The sequence below is a fragment of the Euwallacea fornicatus genome, chromosome 6 (genome assembly GCF_040115645.1).
Source record: "Euwallacea fornicatus isolate EFF26 chromosome 6, ASM4011564v1, whole genome shotgun sequence".
NCBI lineage: Eukaryota > Metazoa > Arthropoda > Insecta > Coleoptera > Curculionidae > Euwallacea > Euwallacea fornicatus.
Window position 1 is genome coordinate 2237979 of NC_089546.1, and position 24379 is coordinate 2262357.

Genomic DNA, 24379 nt, shown 5'->3' on the forward strand with positions numbered 1-24379 from the left:
GGGTCAGGTGGCAAACAAAAAGTTCGCTAAAAACCAATTTCCGAGCTGAAAATTGAAAATTTATGTGCACGTGGTAAACACGGAGGTGGCAGCGTTATGCTGTGTGGCTGCACGTCAGCTGCAGGAGTTGGAAATTTGGTATTTGTCGATGCAATAATGGACGGCAAAGTATATTTTCACATTTCAAAGTCAAATCTTCTGAGCAGTCCTCAAAAATTAGGTCTCAATAGAACGTTTACCTTTGTGAATAACAGCGACTTAAGGCATACAACGCTTTTAACAAAGCAGTGGCTGCTCTACAATATTAAAAGGACATACAGGGGACTTATGTTCTATAGGATATTTATGGGAAGAAATGGAACGTAGAAGAAAATCCTAAAACATAAGTAACGAAGAGAACCTAAGAGGAATACAACGACTAGAATGGAATTAAACACCGCCAATAGTGACCAGAAATCTGGTAAGTTCAATGCCTCGCAGGTTGTAATTGGCCATCGAAGGCTAAAAAAAATCCGACAAAATATGAATTGTTTAATTTATATTAAAATTGTTAGAATTAATAATTTTTGGTTTTAAAATCGTACGGAAACTTTATTGTGATAAAATTCCTCAGAATCTGATGATTTTTGATACCTGCGATTAAAAATAAAGATACTGAATTATATATTTATTGCATAATATCTGAAATAGAGCTAGTTTACTCATTCTGTAAAAATAAATAAAAATACTTTTTTTTTGCAATTTCAAAGCTAATGACTTAATGTTATACCATCGTACGGAGATTTTTTTGCATCGCAGTAAGTGCCATAATTTAAACAAGTAACAGAACTCATCAAAAACTACAACTATCATCATATAAATTTTTTTTAACTCACACTTACCTCTGGCATTTTTATCTATTAAAACTTTTTCTATGGATGTTTTATTATTGTAGTTTTTTACTAACCTTGAGTCAGTCTAGATGCACAACGAGGCTTGTATTTTTGCGATTGATACGTTTAGTGTCAGTCAACTATTTGAGATATTTAGGTGCAAAATACCGCGTTTTACGAATAATGAATAGACTGATATGGTGTTAGCTGATAGGGAAGCCCGTGGATGTTCTAATCGGGCTCATAAGATTTACACACGTCATTTCCGGGATCCCCTTACCCTCAATAGGGTATTGGTGAGCATTTTTGCGGGTGAGTCAAAAATTTAGTTTATTTTAATAATAAACAATGTAACATCTCAATAACAAATACACTTCCCCTACTTAGCTGTAGGCGTTTATTAACTATTTTGAAAAAAAAGTCATGCACATCAACAATCGAGCAAAAAATTTAGTTTGTACCTATACGAAGGATTGGAAATAAACAATTTTAGATGCCATAAACGGGTAGCGCAATTATGATAAACATTTTAATAAGCTAAACTGGAAAACTATACCTTTTATACAAAAAGTGTGTTTAAAAAAGATGTTGCTTTTTACGAGTTCTATTAGCGATTCTAAATATGGCACTTGTTTCTGGGACACCCTGTGTAATACTGAGTTATACACACGGTAGGTCAAAAAAGGATTCATGCCTTCAGGCGAACCTCATTTATTCCTTAGTTTTGTAACTGAAAAACAATTCAAATCATAAAAATTTTATACGGGGTGTCCCATTCAAAGCTATGATTGGAAATTAATCGAAAACGGTACGTTGCATGAAAAAAAGTTGTCCGATAAAGAGGGGAATATATCATGAAGATAGTGACTTTCAGCCAAAACGTCATGCTAAGGTAATTTCAAGGGCAACTTCTTGTTTTTAAATAGCAAAACCGTATTTTTTTTGCAGATCCTTATAAAACTTAGAAAAATTTATATCTTTTATTTAAATAATTTTTTTTATTAGACGTTGTGCTGCAGAATTATCTTTGATTTTTGTCAAATTTTTGAAATTGTCGAAATTATTGCATTTTTTTCTAAAAAAAGTTTTGCAATGCATATTCTATTTAAAACTCATAACAATCCTTCTATCAGATTAAAGAAACATTATTTCTATGAAAAAAATATTCTTACATTTCCTCTTGTTAGAGTCGACCTTATAGCAAGATCTATAGGAAAACGATATTATTTTTTCGACCACCAATCTAATTGTTTTGTGTGAAATTATCCAAACATTATCATTTTCACTTCAAAATTCAATAATTAAAATGAATCCTGACACTGTGGATGAAAAATTAGAAATGGTTTAAATTTATACAGGGGCTGGCAAAAAATGCTTGCAATGTCAGCCAGAATGAAAGAAAATAACGAAGAACGTGGAGGCTCAGATTAAGGTTCCAAGAAAGGAAGTTGGACGGTTATTTAAATTACTTGATTCACCCACCACAACTGGTATATTCGAATAATAATCAATCAACAAATAAAGATAGATATATAATCTGCTCTGATAACTAGAATTTTAACTAAGATTCTAGTTATTTTCTGTAGACGTATTATGTTTCGATCAATAAAAAACTAAAGAGACTCAATACAGAAAGATAGGATCTATCGATACTTCAGAAATGTGATATGATAATTATTCGCTAATATGGAATGAAAATTTCACTAATTTACTAGCAAAAATTAAACAGTAAAAAGATTTCTAAAAGTTGTGGTCACATTGGACCTCATTGTGAAACTGAAGCTATGATATGTCTCTAAAGTCGCTTAAAATTTTGTTTTAATATCGTATTTTAATAAATATCGATTATAAGTATATGCAGACTATCATTACACAACTAGCCACTTCCGTTATCTCTTTTCGTAAGGAAAAGCATCTAAACGAAAATTAAATGTCTCTTTTATCCACATTCATCGGATTGAATATTTACACAAAATAAATTTTCATAGTGAACGGTATCACACATGTCTGTCAAAGATCTGTCAAGAGCATTATCACTGGAGGATTGTAGTGAGGCATATTGCTAGACCTAGAAGATCATCTCAAGTTCAGGTTGTTTTATGATCGAAATTATGACTGAATTAAGATTTTCATGTTAATCTGTATAAAACCATTTCAGTTTCTCGTCTCTGCGACCATATATGAGGTCGGTTGCACCCAATATTCGAAATATTTTCAGGTAAACCATCTCCCTTACCTTTTTAATTCCAAAGTTGGATTTATAAACTCTGCTGTTCTTGTGCGTCATTTTTTGTTGATATGTTTTCTTCATTTTGCACAATTTGCTTTTTCCATCTATTCCTCTACTCACTTCTGAGATTTCCATTTGATCATAAAGCTTATTTAGTTTCATTCAAGTACTGTTCATTCTTGATGTTCTTGTGCTGTCAGTTACCAGTCAGGTATAGATCAACGTGAAGATTATCAAGATTTTTATTTTTTGTTATTTACTAATTTTTTCTTGTTTGAACTGTATTAAGGTTTCGTATGTGATTATGGTCTTAATCAAATTTAACTTCCCACTGCCCCTAAATTGTAGTCTATATGATGTGTTGGTAGCTAACCAAATATCCATCAGATTCCTGGACAACTGATTTGTTCGTCTTTGTTTACTCCTCATTTTCCTGCAGAATTGCACGGACCTCAACGAAGTGGATTCCCAGAAGAATTATTTCAGTTGGTTTAAAGTATTTTTGGTATCAATAATATAGGTAGTTTTGTTGCTTAATAGCACCACTCTAGAGATCAAACCAGAAGAGAGAAGTAAAACTGAAGAATCGCGAAAGGAAAGTTCTTATATTCCATATTTAAGTATTTTTTTACCAGTTACGGATGAATAAATCTCTTGGTTTAGTCTCAGTGTGATGCATCACTACATAAATGTAATGGATAAAAATGTTTAAAGTCTCTACTAAGGATCTTCATTTATGATGGAGCGCTGGTAGGTAGCTTCACACTAAGGGTTCCTGATAAAACTTTCATTTAAAGCATCCTAGAATTGAGGAAATTACACATTGTAGTTCGATACTATATTAGTATTCGTTGAAATTTTAATTTTTCAACACTCGATATCCATGAGGAACGATCAGTGATGAATGAAATAATGAATGTTCCTCTCGAGATGGCTAGTTTAACAGATGCCAAAACATAACGTTGGGTCATCGTGTTACCATGAATTTGCGTAGGTTTCCTATTAAAAACAGAAGGAGACACACGAAACTAAAATCTCAATTAACTCGACCACGGACCTAATTTGTCCATTAAAAGAATAAACGACGACTCAAAAATGAACCTCTGTTCATGCAACTTTATATCATCATAAATTGGTGATTCTCTGACAGTGAAATTACGCCATCTATAGGTTTATCGGGGAGTTTTTGCACCTGTCCTGACCAGTTTTTAATTAAATCAATCCGCATTATTGCCAATTAAGACGTTCATTCGCCTGGATAAATTCATGTAGCGATAATTTATTTATTAGGCCCAAATCCTGTTTAGATCTTGGAGTCGTGCGAAGTTGATTTTATTGAAGAAAGAATTCTTGATCGGCTTAGATGGGACCGTTTCATATCTTTCAAAAGACATATAAACCGTATCTAATAAAAGATACCATCCGAGAGATAATGTCAGGGAATCCGCTGTGGTCGTTTCAAAAAGTAACTTTATAAATAATTCACCTATCTGGTTTAGAAAAATGCATTAGCAGCAGTGGGTATACAAGAGATTCCAGCACATATGTATGATCGAAAAAGGAGCGAGGTCACATGGCTTTTAGCTGTTAGATCGTATTGGTAGATTCCCTGAGCGTTTTAATGTACTGAAGTCGCATTGAATTTGTAAGAGCACGATTTTAAAGATGGGGTATTAAGTTTAAGTGACATTTTCGAGATACTCTCCTACCACAGTCTTATCATCATCACGAGCTCCGAGGCACCGAATGAACTCCCAAGGAGGACAAAAGTGTAAAATGTCCAATAACACCACGATGATGGGGCGCAATTAGGTTTACGGTCGTAATCAGTGAATCGTGAAATTAAGGAAATCGAGGCAAGTTGGAAAAAAATGTACCCGCTAGAAAACAATGGCGACTAAATTTGATTCATTCAACTACGGTCCATCTCGGACTGTGGTTTTTTATTTTGTATTGTTTGGGTTCAGTTATAACGTTCGATTCTCAATGGTATCGGCTTTTTAAGCTTCAAAATCAATTCTCCTTTATGAAACGATATTATACAAAGTAATTCATACTCGCTGCTCACCATTCGGACTTTGAAAACCATAAAAGATACGAGGTCGCTTAAATTGGGGCAAAGCTTCGCATTTGCGAGCTTTGTTAAATGCTGTTTTGAAACATGAAAAATTTCGATTACTTGCAAAGATAATCGAAAAAAGCGAAATTTCCGTAAATGATTTTTGTTCTTTTTTAAAGTAATTTGAAAAGATAAAAAAAAATGTTTTATTTTCCGTGGGCATTTTGCTCCTCTATTGGATGACGGCATTAGATTTTAAACGCAACGTTCCGCAATTCGGAAGCCATATTCAACTAATTTTTTTTTTATATACGGACCTGAATTTTTTGTTGCATATTTTGAAAGTCTTTGATTTGACGGCGTGCATACTTGTAGAGAAAACTAACGTATTAGTGCAAAGTTCGCTTTTAATAAATAAAATAATGAAACACTACTGAGGCATAAGTGTTACCACGGAAATAATAAAATAAATGCACCACATTCTACCAAATTTCGTTCCAACTGGCAAAAATGGGAATAAAGCGACTGGCACCTTTCAGGATATTCTTGGAGATATGCTTCACTGGCACACACAGAAGTTCTGTGTTGTATGAAATCAAATCCCAACATGTTACGATACTCTTCATTTGGGTAATCCGTAGTATTTTTTTTTAATTTAGTACGCTGTTAATAGTTTTGTAAGTGCTACAAAACTATTCAATAGGCTTTGCGTCTCAAAATTAGTTTTATGCCTGAATAATGTTTCATTACTCTACTTGTAAAAGCTGTATTTTGCACCATGACGTTTGTTTTTATTACGAGAGCGACACATAATTTACTTTAAAAAATCAAACACTTTCCAAAAATTCACAAAAAAATTAGATCTGTATTTAAAAAAAATTATTCGATGATGGATCCCAAATTCCGAAACGTTGCGTTTGAAATCTAATGCCGCCATCTAATAAAGGAGCAACATGCCCATGGAAAAGAAAACGTTTTTTTTTCTCAAAAAATCTTGTATTTAAAATCTAGTCGTGCCATCTTATGAAGGAGCAAAAGTGCCCGTGAAGAAGTGGAATTAGTTCTAAAGAATGTCTTTAAATAACTTTAAAAAAGCTATTTGCGAAAATTTTACTTTTTTGTCGGTTACTTGCGGAAATATTCGAAAATTTCCAAATTTCAGAACAGCACTTATCACAGTTCGCAAATGCGGAACTTCGCCCCAATTTAAGCGATTTCACATCCTTCGCGGTTTCCGAGGTTCCAATGGTGAGCAGCGAATTTGAATTACCCTGTATAGTAAATATTTCTATTTAAACACATCTCGAAGACGGCTGTATTTCTTCGACGATGTTTCAAGGCCACGTAAAGTTGCAGAATAGTTGACATAAAAAAAGTAAATGTTGCACCACAGCCGGAGCCTTACAACTACAGGCGACGTTCGAGATCGCCAAGGAATAACCTTTGTGGCTACATTTCATCTCACGAATTTCAATACGCATATGATGGATTTTATGAAGAATACGTCCAATGGACTTGTGAGGTACTTGATGGGGGCAACTTATATCATACGTAAAACGTGATTCAATTCTTCAAAGTATTCCTGTTATGTTTTCTCTTCATTTTTATGATTTGCATTTTCCTTTGCATCAATAGAAAATCGACTGGAGAGAGACTTTTTATCTCGACGGTAAATATCGCTGAAAGTTAAGTCTGAGGATCCGCATCGGGAGGGGAATCTTTTAAAAAGTTTGAATCACACTTTATGACCTGTAGAACTTCGCAAAAGTAACTGCTGCGACCCTTTATGATCCAAACGGTAATATAATCAAGCCCGAAAAACTCCAAAGTCATTCCACCCGAACAAATTAAATTTTATTTCGACGATCACGCAACTCGACATGTTTATGGTAATTGAACTGGCAGAACGCAACCAGAAAAGTTAATATTGGACTTTATACGGTTGGGAGGACGGCCGTTTTGCCGAATTTATCGCATCTAATGTATGTAAAATGGCTGGAAATGTCTCGCGAAGTCAGTGAAATTAAGATAAAATGCCAAAATATTCATTTATTTCTAAATGATGTTACCGTAGGCTCCTCGATACGGTTCGGGTGTTTTGCATAAACCCACAAATTTGTAGCAGTTTTTACCACTTTTAAGAATGTGTTGCGTGCAGCCTCGTTTTTAGGGTTCATTATTGGAAACTGAAAATACAACGTTCTAGCTCGAAATCACGAATGGATCTGCCGTTTTATCCGGCACTTTTACCGAAATATCAACACAGTTTTCACGAAAATCAAGGCTCTTCAGGGTTTATGTGAAAATTTCCATCCGGACAAAACTGTGATCCGACTTCTGGTCCATTCCCGAGGTCGCGACGTTTGTTGATTTAAAAATTTATATCTGACAGTCGACTCGTTAGGTTAAAGTGACGCAAGTTTCCATGGTCTATCCAAAAGTCCCAACATCGTAAAAGCGTGAAATTTTTCCATAAACGGGGAATTTAACGTCGATTAAAATTCTCTGGACACCAAATTGTCTTCTTGCACGACCGCTCAAATTTATTTAATTTATTTAAGGTTTTTTAGTCGGAATTCAGAGCACGACTGATAGAGATTTATCGATTTTCGATTGGTTCCATGGGAGCGTATATGGGAGCTTCAGAATCGGTGTTTCTGTACGATTACTGTCCGGTGGGAAAATTTTAGAATTCAGCTCTTGCTTATAGGGTACTCACAACTTTACTAATGACCGAATTACTTTTGTAAAGTCATTATTCTGCTTACTGGCCAAGTCACAATTTATAAATCAATATACACTATCGGCCAAAAGTAAAGAAACATTTAAAAATTTGGTAAAACATTTTCTACAGTCAAATAATTTCTTTTCAATAAATTTTAACATATTAAGAATTTATTTTTTTGACCTCGTACGCTATAAATCTTCAAAAAAAAACTCTACGGGAATAAATGAAATTAAAAAATTTATTTCAAGCCGGACAAAAGTACAGAAACATCATTTTCATTCAAATTAAAGTTAACAAAACAATCAATAATGAGTTGCGTAACCTTTGTGTTTTATAACTTCAGCACATCTTTTTGGCATAGAAGCCAACAATTTATCAATATATTGCTGGGGAATGGTACACCATGCATTTCTTACAGCAGCAATCAACTCATCTTTTGAATTGTATCCTCTATGAACATCCTCCCTAATTTGACGGTCAATATGATCCCACATATTCTCAATAGGGTTGAGATCGGGGCTTTGGGCAGATCACTTTATAACAGTGACTTTTTCCCATACAAACCACTCCTTAATTATTTTAGCGGTATGTTTGGGGTCATTGTCATGCTGGAAACTCCACCTTAATGGCATGTTATCTTCGGCAAATGGAAGCATTTGTTCTTGTAAGATATCCAAACATTTAAATCGATCCATTATCCCATGAATAACACATAGTGGACCAACCCCGTGACCAGAGAAACAACCCCAAAACTTGACTCCACCGCCTCCATGTTTAATGGTGCCCCTGGTGTATTTTGGATGAAACCTTTCGAGCTTTGGACGCCGTACCCATTGAATTCCATCTGAGTTATGAAGATTAAATTTGGATTCGTCCGAAAATAAGACATTTTTCCACTGGGTTGGGGTCCACGACAGGTGTTCTCGTGCAAATTCTAGTCTAGACCTTCTATTTTTGGCCGAAATGTACGGTTTCTTAGCTGATTTTCTCCCGTAAAGTCCTTGTTCGTTAAGTCTTCGTCTAACAGACCGTACCGAGAGACTCAAGTTCGGAATTTCTTGCTTTATTTGTGGCGCCGTCAAAAATGGATTCTTTGTAGATATTCTTTTAATCACCTTATCAGTCTGTTTATCAGTTTTCCGCGTCCTTCCACTTTTCGGGACATTTCTAAAGGTTCTTCGTTCGCGATATGACGTAATAGTTTTAGAAACAACGCACCTATTTAACCGTAATTGCTTGGCGATATTTATTTGTTTCTCCCCGGATTTCAAATCGGATCAAATTTTTCAATTAATAATTTTCGAACTTCTTCCGACAAACTTTTACCTTTCGGCATATTGACTAACTCAATACTATTGAATTACTATAAATTTGCGATTCAAATCCTTCGAATATCATATTTTTATAAATAATAAAAAAATGTTTCTTTACTTTTGTCCTCCTGACAATATCAAAAAATTCGCATAAAAATAACAAACTTCTCAGGTGGTTGTTTATATACAATCCTAAATTTTTTAGCAACAAAATAATCCACTGAAAACGTTTAGAGTATTTCGTACCATTTGATTTCGGATTTGTAAAGAAAATGCATTTGTTTCTTTACTTTTGGCCGATAGTGTAAGCGACTTCAAGTAAAAGATATACCCATTTTGTTGATAACATGAACTGACCTGAAGTATGCACTTCAGGACATGTTTGAACTGCTCAAAAATCTAGTTAGAAATCTGTTCGAATTTGGCTTGATTTGGAAGCCACTTGAAAATAAAGTTTTTGAAGCAATGTCAAAGTCAGGTCTAATTATCTTGCATCAACTAATAGTGCGATCTATCTCAAGACAAATTTGCTATCAATGCCTTAATTTTTTTTATTGGAACACCGGTTAACGTTTTAGGAGATGTGTTAACAGTTGAAGGAGACATTTTGCGATTGATTCTAATGGAATATCCCATTGAAATTCTGTAGCATGAATGAAATTGTTCAATCTATTTAGCTTGAGATTGATAGCTTTATTTGAGCCCTAATCTGATTTCTCCATGGGGCGATCCATAGAAGCTGATACATGCCGCTATCATCGCTTTTCGTAAGAAACTGATTGATATGCCGTTTGCATGACGATTAAGGCACCCTGGTGACTATCACGCTATAAAATTTGAGTGCGACACTCTTGTCTCTGCGACAAGAAATCAAGAGATTAATAGTATATTTCTTATAATATTGCTGCATATCGATCCAAGGCTTTTCCGTAAAACTCATATTTACCTAATTACGAGATAATTTACTCCAGTATTCTGGCCATCACATTATAATATTTCAATGGGATAGGCTGTTTCCTCTACACAGCAAAATGTAAGATTAATTGCAGATTTCTCGCAGTAACCTGAATTATCAATCGCAACGCTCGTTATAGGAAATCGATCGATCTATTATCAATTGCAAAATAATTAGGCCACATTCCTGGTCATCGGCCTGCAGAATTTTGAAGGAACTAGCCTAATTTCGTATTTATAGGAAAATCCGTGGACGAATAGTAAATTATTTCACTGTTCTAACTGTCGCACTATAAAATGACAAAGGGATAGTGTAGCGTAGACACAGCATTTTAACTTTCGTACCTTTCAAACGTTCGTTTTGATATTCAAGAGATTTCAAATGGCTTGAAAATTTCTGAGTATTGGAAACCTACCTGGAATTAACATTTTCAAGTCTCGCTTAATCCGCGCAATTTGGTCAGTTTTGGTCAAACCATGACGAAATTACCCTCGACCATGAACGGATCAGACCTTGCACCATGGGAACAAATGCGGTATTAATTCAATTAAAATAACTTCGAATTCTCCTCGCTATTCTCATTCTCATCAGAATTCTCTTAACGGTACGTAACATATGAGTTTACAAGTTGTGAAATGTGTACCTGAACGAAGTATAGTAAATGCAAATATACGACTTTGCCAGCTATCTCGAATCGGGCTCCTTGAAAATGCTCTTAAACTCATTTTTCACCTGCCATATTTGGGCATTTTAACGCATAACACCTGCAAAACCTTTTTTTTTTTTTTTCATTTTTGGGTTCACTTCCACATTTAACTGCCCGCTTATAAGGCTTCTCCAAATTATCTTATCTCCAATAAATTAGGGAGTGTTAATTCAGTATGAAAGTTCGTGCGTATTCTATTGATCCTGGCGGTATTCGGTGAGCTGATATCCAATGACAAGTCTTGCCTAGTCGAACCTTTAATTATACTAACAAATCGGCGAAGAACAATGCACGGGTGTCTTCGTTCGAGATCGGTAGAGAACCCACCATGCGGAATCGTTCGTACCATTCAATGTAAATTGAAATTTTATTTAAGATCGTCTTCGGTACCGCCCATTTTAGAACCCACACGTTTGACGGCGATACTTCCTAATTGGAGTTCCTGACGTGTAAGTACTCGAGCTTTGGTTTGTTTGCTTCAGCAGTGATTGTGGCGAAAAAAATTAATTTCCAAAAGACATTAAGCTCCTTTTCAACAATGCTTGGTTGGACATAATTAATAGTGGTTTTTCTTGCTGCAAATACAAATAGAGATCCCTATCTCCTAATGATTATATTATTCTAGATTCATTTTCTGGGATATTTACCTCTGTATAATCTTTAAAATTCTTAAGTGGAAGATACGGCATTGTTTCGTGCAGAGGCGGAACTACACCCTTTTTTTTTCTCACACCTACAACGTTGTACTAACAGATAAAACAACCAATTTAAGAACAATTAACAAACTTACGAAGTAGAGTGAATAAATAATGTCGTAATGTGGGGAAGTTACTGACGTTTTATATGAATGATGCGAGTTGTACGCCCCTGGGCTGGCACTCTTATCTCCAATTTTTCAACGTTGTTGCCGTAATTTGGTTCGTTTTAATTAAAAGGTGCCCGGGCCCATAACCATCTGCCCTGTCAATCTTCCATTTCGAATAAAGGATGTAATTTTTAATGCATTACTTCGCTCCCGGCCGCTAAACACCGTATCGGGGGCCTCAAAAGTCCCTATATGCGTTTTTGATGGTGAAGTTTCCTAAAATATTGACCTGTAACGGATTTTAACATTCCGAAGGATGGAAATCTGCATTCCCTTTTGACTGCAATAATATATATACTAAACCTCTAGCTAAATCAAAGCCGAAAATCGTACCAAAAGTAACGTATTGCCTTTGCCTACAGTCTTCAAAAATTTCGAAGTTGAACTTAAACTTAGAATGATCGTTCCATGAGTCTTCTAGAGACCAGAGAGTGTTCACAGAGATCAGAGAGGGATTATCGTTGATTTCTCTCTATTGAGAAACTAGGTTATATATATATCGAACTTACAATTCTGTCTTGTGATGGGGCCTGAACGTGGTCCTGATTTTTATACTTGGATGCCTCCCTACTGTCAGAAATTCCGTCCAGATATCTCTGCAGAGATATCAAGCTAAAACAGTAGTGACGGTCCTGATAATTTTAAAGTAGTCGCAATTATCTTCAATTTTTCTACTTTTTCATTGTTCATTAGGGATTATCAGATTCTAATCTAAGCATACCAGAAGAAAATTTGCAGTTCTATTCTGGATTTCTCTATAAAGACATTCGAGTGACTTATCAAAACTTTAATGTCTTAATGGAATATACTGCAATATCTTGATCGTATCGGTGCTACTTGAAATTTGTTACTCGTCTATGTTTGCAGAGAACTTAGACTAATCCTAAAAAAATTGGAAATGGAACTGGGCCTGATTATTTTGATATTAATGTTCAATCTTCCTGCCGTCATGGACGTGAATATCAATCCTTCGGTTCTTGTGCAATAAAGTCAGGTTAGTCCATTAAAATACTACAATGCGATAATCGGAGGGTAGCCCAAATTATCATTTTTACTGACAGCTTAATTTGTCTACTACTAGGCGTGTTGAAATCGTTTCTTCTACGTAGTACATATGAGAAACTTGCGGTTCATCCCATAAAGGGTGTTCATTTTAAAACGAGCCGCCCAAAATATCCCTTTGATTAAGAGGAAAGTTTTTTAACATTAGAGAGAATTGTATCTATCAACTCCTCAGTCTCAGCTACAATCTTTATGAGATTTCAAATGGCAGCTCTCATCAAGTGGCACATAATTCCAAGTGGAATTAATTTATTATGTAACTGTACCTAGAAGACTGAAATAGATTAATTGTGTCGGGAGTAAGAAGAAAAAATGTGTACTAGTACAACTGGCTTATCGAGATCACATACCGAGTTATTATTAGCGCGGCAATAATAAAATCTGTTTAACATTAGCCAACAGTTTGTCTAGCAATACTTCTTTCTGCATTCCAGGAAATTTCTATCTTTCATTTCGTGAATAATTTTAAGTGGGATTCTAAACAGTTTAATTTTTAAATGACCCAATAGGGGAAAATCTAATGGACTGGGATCTGGAGGTCCTGCTGGCCATTTTAATGCACCTCATCTGCCAATTAATTTTTTCGAAAATCGTTCATTGAGCCAGTTTCGAAACCGACTTGATTATTACCTCGCTAATAACGGTTCACATTTTGACCACTTAATAAAGTAAATTATTTAATCTCAATAAGCCATTTTGCACTAGCCCACTGTAACTCCCGACTCCATTAACCGATTTCAAGTTTGTAGGTGCAGTTATTTAGCAAATTAAATTCCCCTTGCAATGATGTGGCACTCGATGGGGGGTACTGTTTGATATTTTAAAGTGAAGGTACCTGGGGTTGAGATAATGAGCAATACAATTCTCTCTAATGTCAAATTAAACTTCCCCTAGATACCGAAATAGATATTTTTTATCATTTTAAATTTTCCTCCTAATCAAAACATATATCGGGTGGTTCCTTTGGAAGTGAACACCCTGTATATGGAAATATGTATAGGGTATACCCTGCTTGTTTGGAACTACGATAAAAATATTAAATATTGTTCCAACACGTCAATTTTGTGTTTGAGAGGGTCACATTTTGGCATTAAATACAGATTCACTAAACTAATTTCGTCATCGGGGGTGCATTCAACTTTAGAATCTCAAATGGTAATAGGTCGAGTGAAACCCCAATTAAAAAAGTTTTTTAATTTTAATTATCATTATGTAATTTTGTTTTCAGTTTTAGATCATCTGTTGCTGAAAAAAAACATTTAACTTATTTTTAGAAATAAAAGACAATTATTCATGGGAAAAGCATATTGAATATAAAATTTTCTTATCTTTTGTTAGTCGGTTAGTTATTTCTTCAGTAAATTGCAAATACCGATCAGGATCGTCTTCATTCAGTTCGTGATCCAATCCAAGTTTACAAAGATAGGATTTGTGGGCTTTAAAATACGTTGACAACTTGTGTTAGAAACTGTCGAAACTTCAGAGATCTTATGAATACTTAAATTGCGATGTGCTTCCACATTGCCAAAAAGGGCAATTTCGGTAGTCTCATTTCGGTAATAGCTGTGTTTAGAGATTTTTGTTTTTTTATTTATTAACGTATATTATGTATTAAAAATTCTTGACGCTATCCGGGCATTATCACCATTTTTAAAATAGAGAGAAATTATTTCCACCCTCTCGTTTCTCTATTAAATCATTTTTGACATTACTAATTACTAAAGACATTTATTCTTCTTTGAGAATTGCGTTGCGAATAAAAGATTTCGATTTGAAAATTTGTTATCAATACATTTTTTTTTTAAATTTAAAATACTTTTTACAAAACATTTATAAATAAATTGTTACATTGAAATTAATTGAACTGTAGGAAGTTTTCATTTTAATTTAATTATTGCTAAATAAACCTGAAAAAATGGGCAACCATGAATGCAAATATGATAAATCAAAAGTGGAAATGTTATACACATAGCTATCTCACACTTCGCTGTAATTTGCCTAATCTGTATGTAATTTAAAATTTGTGGATTGCTTTAGTTTATTATTTAACAAATGATTTAAAATTTGAAAAATTTACATGCTGACAATTAAAATTAAAAATTCGTTCGACTCAGGTGTCACTCTACCTGTAGTGCCATTTAAGATTTTAAAGTTGAAAGCACCCCCGCGTTAAGGTGGTTGTTTTGGCGAATTTGCATTTAACATTAAAGTGTGTTCCCCTCGAAAACAAAATCGACGTGGTACTTTTTAATGTTTTTAACGTAGTTCAAAATAAACCGGTGGCAAAGTTTTTAGTTATACACCCTGTATAAGTAAATTATGTTTAAATTGTAGTTTATATAGTCCATTGAAATTTTGAAACTTAAAAATCCAAAAATTAGTCAACTTGCTAACTCTGGGTGTAGACATCGTTACTTGTTCGTACCAATAGTTCTTGCCCATTAAAATTCTACTTCGTGGTGATCTGAAACTCGGACAAATCGCCTTGTCATTGGCAGTTACCATGAAGGATTAAGTTATCTTGACGTCCCTCGCTGTTTTTGCAAAGAGATTTAAATATTTTATTAATTCTACATTGTGATAATCCAAAGATATGAATAATTATCTCTCACTCAACAGTTCCGTAATATGAAAAATCTAAACGAAATATGTTATTATCGATTTTTGGATTTCTTTATGGATAAATTAGATTAGTCATTCAAAGATTATGTGCTGTGCTAGCCCAAAGTTGGTGCTGACGGGAGATTGGTAGTTTAATACATTTCTTGAGATTTTTCTTCAGAGATATCATATTCATACAGTACACGTTTCAGATTGCAATCGACTGTGTTGGTTCACCCAATTCGGTACAATACAGGTTTACCTGGAGTTAAAATTCTACCATGCAGTAGTCCAGAGTTGGACTTAGTTATTTAATCTTGTCATTTATTGTTCTGGTGCGTCATCAATTGTGGACAAAAGATCTCTACTAATAACTAATAGATTTAACTAATTAAAATTTTATTTTGTAATAGTCTGAAGTTTTTACTAATCATCTTGGCCTTGGTACTTTAATTCTTTAGAAATTTTAAAATTAAACGAGCAAACATTCATCTTTAGGGTTTTTTAACTGAAAGAATTGTCGTTTCCGGTCTTTCAAATATTACTGGTCTATGCAGATTCTACATTGTGATTTTCAAAACTGGCAACTGTCGTACTGTCACAAAACTGCCACACCCTCAATGTGTCTGCGTTCAAAACAACAAACTGAAGTTTCTAGAAATTATAAATATATATATATACAGTGGTGGCCATAAGTATGGAATATTATTTTAATTTGATAAAATATTTATTAAAAATAATAAACAAAAATTACACAAATGCTTAAGAGACTTTATTTAATTTCCTATAATTATAACATAAAATTAAGATTTCTAATTGAAAAACTTTTTAGAAAAATGAAAATGAAAAATTACACTTGGACAAAAGTATGGAATATTTTTTATATCATGGTATGGAGCCTGCCATCTTAAGTAAACTCAATATTTTGTGTCATACCCCTTAGCACCTAGGACAGCCTGACATCGACGCTGCATTGAATCAATTACATTCTGGCCCGTTGAGGAAGAAATGTTTTTCCATTCTTTTTGTATGATCCTCCACAATTCTTCAGTATTTGACACGTGTGTTTGTCTAATTTTTCGTTTCAAATGGTCCCACAGATGTTCGATGGGATTTAAATCAGGAAATTGTGAAGGCCATTCTATAACATCTATCTGCTTTTCAATAAACCAATTTTTAATCAACCGCGAATGATGTTTAGGATCATTATCCTGTTGGAATCGCCATACCAGTAGCATTTCTTCCTCGGCAAATGGAAGCATATGCTGCTCTAGGATATTTTTGTATAAAAACCGATCCATTATTCCATCAATTTTGACTAATAGTCCAACTCCAGATCTCGAAAAAGATCCCCATACCATTAAACTCTGACCGCCATGTTTAACAATGGGCTTTTGGTACTTGGGATCAAATTTCTTTCCTATTGGTCGCCGAACATAAGTTTTTCCATCCCAATGAAACAGTTTGATTTTGGTTTCGTCACTGACGGTATCCCATTTTTCGGGTGTCCAAAACAGATGTGAGCGTGCAAACTTAATTCTGACCTTCCGGTTTTTTTTTGGAAATTAATGGTTTCTTCACTGCCAATTGTCCGAACAATCCAGTATCCCATAGACGACGCCTCACAGTACGATCACTAATTTCAATACCACTATTAGTTGTAATTTCTTCCTTTATTAAGCGCGATGATTTTTCGGGATCTTTGGAGGGTATAATTTTAATACGTTGGTCTGTATGGGCTGTTGTCTTTCTCTTAGCTAAAATTCTATTCTACATTGTGATAGTCCAAAAGTACATCCATTTCTTTTTAATTAACTTTCAATTAAGGCATGAGTGATTCTATTTGTATTATGTATTATATATAAAACATATTGTCCATTGTGCTGAAACAAAATAACCAAAGATCATTTTTGTACAACTTCGAACCCGTTTCCTTATTTGCCTCGTTATAATACTTAAATTTGTATCTTTCGTCATTTGAATGGAAAATTCGTTCATTCTTTCAATTAAGTGTTCGCGATCATGAATTTCAACTTTATAAACTAATTGCTCTACTCTTCCCCACACATAATAACCAACGGGAATTAGGTCAGGTGACCTAGGAGGCAATAACATTAGACCATTTCGGGCTATCCAACGATTAGGGGAATTCTGCTCCAAAAATTCTTACTGTTGCAGTACTGTGGGCGGGACATGCATCGTTTTGAAACACAATTATGTCCTTTACATTTAGTTGCACGTCATCTGAAATGTCGAAAAGATTATCTCTTAAAAGTTGTAAATAATTTTCATCATTCAAATTATTCGGTAAGAAGAAACGTGCATCCAATATTTTCCCATTAATCCCTGCTCAAACGTTCGCATTAAATTTATACTGAAAACGGGATCATTTTTTCATGTGGGGATTTGCATAACTTTTTGTCCAAAAATGTAAATTATGGAGGTTGGTAATGTCCTCGCTTGTAAATTGTGACTCGTTTGTTTACAGAATACTTCTCAAAAAGAGTCCATCGTCGATGTCGGCCTTTAAAAGAAATCGACACAAATTCGACCTTTGTAGCGGATCTCTGTCTTTTAAAGCCTGCAACGATATATAATGGAAAGCATGTTGGTTCCCGGTTTTGAGAACGGTCCAAACTTTCCACGCAGACAAGTTTAATTGCGGCGCTACCTCTCTGACACACTTTGTAGAATCAACGTTAAGTACTTCCAAAATTTCTTCATCAATATTGGCCGCGTACTGTTAACTGGTAGTTTCAGGTTAGTTTAGGTCCACGATGAGATGCATTTCTATGTTTACGTAAACGGCAATATATATTAGCGAATACGCGGGTGTCAGGAAGTCGCCTATCTGGATATCTTCCCTGATATAACCCCCGAGCTCCGCATGCATTACCATTACCTCTTCCATACATAAACACGATATTCGCATATTCTTCAGTAGAAAATAATGCTATAATAACTGAAGTTTGACACAGATTTATGAATGTAACTTTTATAATCATTATGTATTATTTACCTAATTTAGTCCTCAGTAATCTTTTAGAATTATTAAAAAAATGAAAGGATGAATTGACTTTTAGAGCGCCTATTCGAAAATAAACTATTTATTATTGTTAAAAACTGCATAAAAATGTCAATTATTCATTTGTTCGGTACTTGGCTTTCCATGATTTTTAATAACAAAGGGCTTGACGTATTGAATACCAAATGTAAATCGACTGTTTGAATTAGAAAAAATTCTGCTGATATTCACCTTCTTAACCTTCACCTCCAATGTCTTAATAAAATGAGTATTTTCTGAAAATCTGCTTGTTCCAAACTATCTAAGTTAAATAATAAACGGCTAGCCCATGCTTGGCGAATGCGCTTCGAGGGTGCTCACGCTTATCAAGAGTAATTTTTCTAATTTTCAAAACATTAAATATAAAACTTTTTATGATGACTGAAAGACCATTGTCCAAAGGATTTTTACTAACATAAAAAAAAATTGGTCGAAGAGTTTAAATGAAATCCACCTTTGAATTTTAATATTTGCTTTTACACGATCTAAAAGGTTCAGGTTCTAAGTAAGCAACAAAGCCATTTTATATCTTTCTGCCAAATGAATTCAAACAACCATCTTATAAAGAATAAAAAACTTTAGTACAGTTTTGTGATAAAAAGCCTTGTTACTCTTGAATACTTCAATACTTGTAGAAGAGTACGGTTAAATCACGTAAATATTAAAGAGGTTATTATTTAAACACTGTACCATTTGGTATATAAAAAGTTCAGACGATTTTCTCTAAAATTTTACTCTATGATGATCAAAAGAAAAGTTGAATACAATTAAGTAGCAATTAGAAATCATTTAGTTTTGTTATTGAGGAGAGTATGGATCAACATGTCGGACCATACTTTGCAAATTTATTTATTATCTCGGAGTTTCCGTAAAACAACCTAAATTAAATTTAATAATCTACACATTGCAATCGAATATCGAAATTATTCTTCAAATATCTCAATCTGGATATTCTAATTTCAGAAAAATTCTATTCTGTGATAGTCCGAAGTTGTGCCTGGTTACCTTGAAATTTTAATGTTAATATGCGGCCCAGATAGAAGTTGAAAAAACTGAGAATGGATACATTTCAGTTGAAAAAACATGTGAATGATCCCCAAAAATTCTAGGACTTCACAATTTGAATATGAAATAACTTAACTAGTTACTGGGTTTTCTAGGGGATGAAATATCCGTGTGGATTAACGAAAGAACCCTATGCATTTCTCTCTTTACCACGTTGAAATATTACTGTGCGATAATATAAATTTGCGATTATGTTATTGGGGACATTGATGCGCTCTCTACCAAAGTCAACCATAAACGTTTTTAGTTTTTCGTATGAAATCATTGTTGTACATAATTAAATTTTTACTCTGTGATTTGCCTGAGTCTGCCCAATTGGCCCAAACTTTCATAAATTCTTGAGATTCTTTTTACAGATGTTGCATTAAGCCATTACAAACTGCTATTGCTAGCTTTTTTTATGAGGAAACCTGATTGTATCGACTCCGCCTGACTCCTCAGCTATCAAAGAACTATCAATATTGGTTCATAATGTTGTAAAATTCTTTTTATCCAGACCGACCAAGGGTGTAAAAGTAAAAATGCAATTGTAATAGTAATTAGTTGGACCTTTATTTTTATTGTCAACGATCGTCATTTAAGCCCGACTGACGATAGACTGACTGACTCTGCTTTCGCTGCTCTTATCGCTAAGCTAGGAAAAGGTGAAAAAGGCACTAGCCTAAGCAATAATCATATTTAGGCCCCGTGAATAGGAATGCGCTTTATTCGTTGTTTTGGACTGAATATTCCAACACATAATAACCAACAATTTTATCGCTGGTAAACAATTAATAAATACCAAGGCGCCATAACATGACAGTAACCAAAAGACTTACTCTAGTGATAATGAAGATAAATAAAATCGGTTCAGCACAATGGACCCGTGAAATTAGTGTTTACGTACCTGGTCATTATACCGTGATTTATGCTCTGCTGATGAGTGGGAGTTTCAACTTTTACCTACTAGGCGGTGACGTCATTACTACGACTCTCCACAATGGCGGACAAAATTGCTGATCAACTTTGAGTCATTTACAAGGATATTGCTTAGTTGAAGACTGACGGAACTTTGAAGAAGGCATTATTGTCCATAGCCAACAGATTATTTGCTCAAAATTCCAGTGGGAGGACGATCTCACCATATTGATTTATCGCCGTCTTCTAAATTATTCCAGGAACCGTCTTTGTGGTGAAAATTCGTGCTGCGCTCACGTTATTAAACATTCCCCGACTCGAATCCAACAGCCGCTCGCTTTATCGCCAAATTATTGGTTATATCGGAGATGAGGAACCAAGAAGTCGTTTTTTTTTATAGGGCAACATGCATGACGTTATTCTCCTAAAGAACCACCGTCACTTATGTCTCTTTGTGTACAGAGTTTATGGAATGTCTTGATGATATATCCGTAATTGATACGTCCTGCAAACTAAATACATAAATACGTTGAAGGCGAAATGACGGGACCTGTTTTTATTTCAATAATATTATCCTGCTAAATACGATCAGGTTTTTCGTGCATTTTTTTCCATATCGGGTCAATTGATCTATATTATTAAATTGAGAACTGGTTTTATTTGTTTACCGAACAATAGAGCTGGGTATTATCGTTAGTGGGCAAATCGATTTTAAGCGATATGTTTATGACGCGATTTTTTGCCTGAATTGCCGTGGCGAATTGCGTCGTTCGCAACGAAAATTGCATACTTCGATGGAATATTAATAATTAATTGAGCATTCTATTTTGTTTCAGGTAAGATGTACTTTTTGCCGTCAACCTAAAGAAACCTAGGGGGTCAAGAATGCAGGTTTGTAAATATTTTCCGTTTAAAGGAGTGTCCGTCCGACATTCTTTTAGTCAAAACTACGATTATATGGCCAATACAAAAACAACGCCAGTCGCAACCGAAACCGCAATTTTTCCCGACGGATCTGTTTTGAAATGGTCAAATGGCTGTGATTTGAAAAATCAATCGTATAATTTTTTCTAATGTAAATTAACAGGTACATTGACTTTTCTGCCTTGGCCATTTCATGTTATTTTATTAACTTTTTTCGAGAATTCATAAATTAACCTTAAAATTTTTTTCATTTATTGCATAACTTAAAATGACTAGAAAGTTGTCTTAAGTATTCGTTGATATCGTAAAGCATTCAACGATCCCATAAGGAAGTACTTCAAAAATGTTTGCTACAATTTCAATTAATTATTACTTATTTTGTAACGAAACAAATAGTATATACTGTAATAATACCGAAATTAGTAAAAATTGGTTTCGGTGATGGGCAACACTGACATTGGTCTATTGTTAATATACCATACTCTGAATAGCAGTAATAACCTTAGCAGCAGTATGTTTTCGATACGGTTACTTTTTGTGTCCTTAATAGTTATATTTCTGATATACATGTCGTACAATTAATATACTGCGTGATATTAAAAAGAGAACACCTCGTAAAAATGGTTTTATTTAAATAATTTTGGTATGCATGTTTGTATATGCGAACACAAAAGAACGATTAAATTTTCAGCTATATTTATCAATGAATTTAGGAATTATCAGTTATATATAATATTGTTTTTTTTACTATAAAAATTGCAATAAAATATCAGCAATATGGCAGCAAAATATCATTTACTGGTGTATAGAGTGCTTGGAAAATACTTTTAGATTAATAAAATATGTCTAGATGCAGAACATAGCGAAATTCTCATCAATTGAGTGAGTGTGAGAGAAGTCGAATAGTGGGTCTGCGAGAGGCTGGTCGGTCACTCAAAGAAATAGCCATTAGATTGAACCGTAGTGTAAACTGTTGGAATATTCAGTCCAAAACAACGAATAAAGCGCATTCCAATTCACAGATATATGATGCAATGTTATCAATGCCTCAAAGAACGATCGGCCTAAATATGATTATTCCTTAGGCTAGTGCTTTTTCCCCTTTTCCTGGCTTAGCGATAAGAGTAGTATAGAAAAGTTAGTTAGTCTATCGTCTGTCGGGTTTATATAACGATCGTTGATAGTAAAAATAAAGGTTCAACTAATTACGCTTACAATTGGATTTTTACTGTCACACCATTGGTTGATCTGCTTAAAAAGGATTTTACAACATAAACACTACAATGAGATGTTGTCAGGCATGATTCCCAGAAGAGCAAACAGGCAGAAAAAGAGTTACTGGATGATTCCAAAGAACTACAAAACGCCAAGATCGCCGCCTTCGAATTATGGCCCTAAGAGATGGATTTGTCTCGTCGAGGACCCTGGCGGATAAGTGGTTTGATGAATATGGAAGACCCATTGGAATTCGAACCATTTATCGCTGAGTAAGAAGTTTTGGACTGATTTCCTTCCGTCCCCATCTTGTGTTACCCCTCATTTTAAACCATTCCCAAGATCGACTGCAGAGATGCAGAGAACGGATTCATTGGAATCTGGGATAATATCGTATTTAGTGACGAATTCAGATTCTGTTTGGGTAAACATGAAGATTAGATAAGAGTAAAAAAAAGACGGCGTGAAAGACGCGATGCTCAGGTTACAATACAGAGACATGTTCATCACACTGTTTGGGTAATGGTTTGGGATGCTATTGCATATAGTAACAGGTTACCTTTAATATTTATTAAAGACAGTATGACAGCTCAACGATACATCCAAAAATTCCTGAAATCTCATCTCGTGACTTATATGGGAATTCTATTCCAGTTTTCCAGCAAGACAGTGCACGACTACTTGTGGTTAGAGTGACTATGAACCTCTTGCAGCAAAATGCAATCAATTTGTTATTTTGGCCACTTCGATTTCCAGACTCCTCATCCATTGAACATGTATAGGATATTGTAGGTAGAAGGTTGCATAATTTGTCTAATCTCCGACAAAGCCTAGCGGCGCTGTTGTGTTATCCAATAAGCCTGGAATAAGATCCTCCAAGAGGAAATTAATCACCGAATTAGACCCGTGTCTAGATGTGTACAGGAATGTATAAGACATCACGAAAGACTGAGAGATTATTAATTTTTTTTTGGTTTTTAACAATTAAATTCGTTCAGTTTTTAATGAATTAGTTGTTTTAGTGTGAGACAAAGGCATGCTAAAAGTCATTTAAATAAAACCATTTTTACGGGTGTTCTTATTTGTGTCACGCAGTATAGTAAACCCTCAAAGTAGTCTTTAATATTTGGCAGCTCATTGTTTATAATTTGAATATCACCAGAGATCCTTTCCAGGGCGAGACAAGTTGAATTTTTCACTGATTTTACGATTAAAGCCTCGTTTATAAATTATGACGTAATTCGTCAATTTTTGTCTAAAATCAGGGCGGTTCTGAGGCGAAGTTCTAAGCAAAATTCTCTCTCTAAAATTATCTTGTGACTTTTTACCCGGTTTCTCGTTATTATGTTTTGATACGTTTATTATATTTTTTATCTGAAATGAAGAAAATATCAAAGTTCTGTTCAAGAGGTACTTAGATGAATGAAGATTGAGCTCATATCTTTACTCCTTCAAGTGCCTTTCTGGAATTTATTTAGAAACTTTTTGTCTTCAATAAGAGCAGCACGTTCTCAATGACGAAATAAAGCAAAATTTTTTTGTAGGACTGGGAGGGTACTGCGGGAATTTCTTAAAGAACAAAATAAATTTCCTGTGATATCAGTTCTTGCATATCAGTTTCTGATTCTGCAACATTCAATTGATTTAATTCAAACCAATTGATACCGTTGAAGCCAATTTGATATCACGAGTGTTTTCCCCAGGAGAAATATGCTAGGATTCTATATAGAAATTTAAATTTTGAATGTTTAGCATTTAAGCAGGAAAAACTACAATGAATACGAAGAACAAATAGTAAAATTACAAACTGGAGATGTTCTTGT

General features: G+C 34.4%; 1 protein-coding gene across 3 annotated transcripts in view; it reads left to right on the forward strand.

Moving 5' to 3' along the window:
- Positions 1-24379, forward strand: part of Su(var)3-3 (lysine-specific histone demethylase Su(var)3-3) — a 342080-nt gene that overhangs the window by 167756 nt on the left and 149945 nt on the right. The window contains exon 10 of one of the 3 annotated variants that reach the window (XM_066282996.1): positions 21334-21498. The exons of 1 other annotated variant lie outside the window; for it this stretch is intronic. In XM_066282996.1, the coding sequence (XP_066139093.1) occupies positions 21334-21491 (158 nt within the window). In that variant the 3' untranslated portion in view covers positions 21492-21498. Of the gene's footprint in view, positions 1-21253; positions 21298-21333; positions 21499-24379 lie in introns of those variants that run through there. One more of the 3 variants, XM_066282999.1, reaches the window with a different exon arrangement.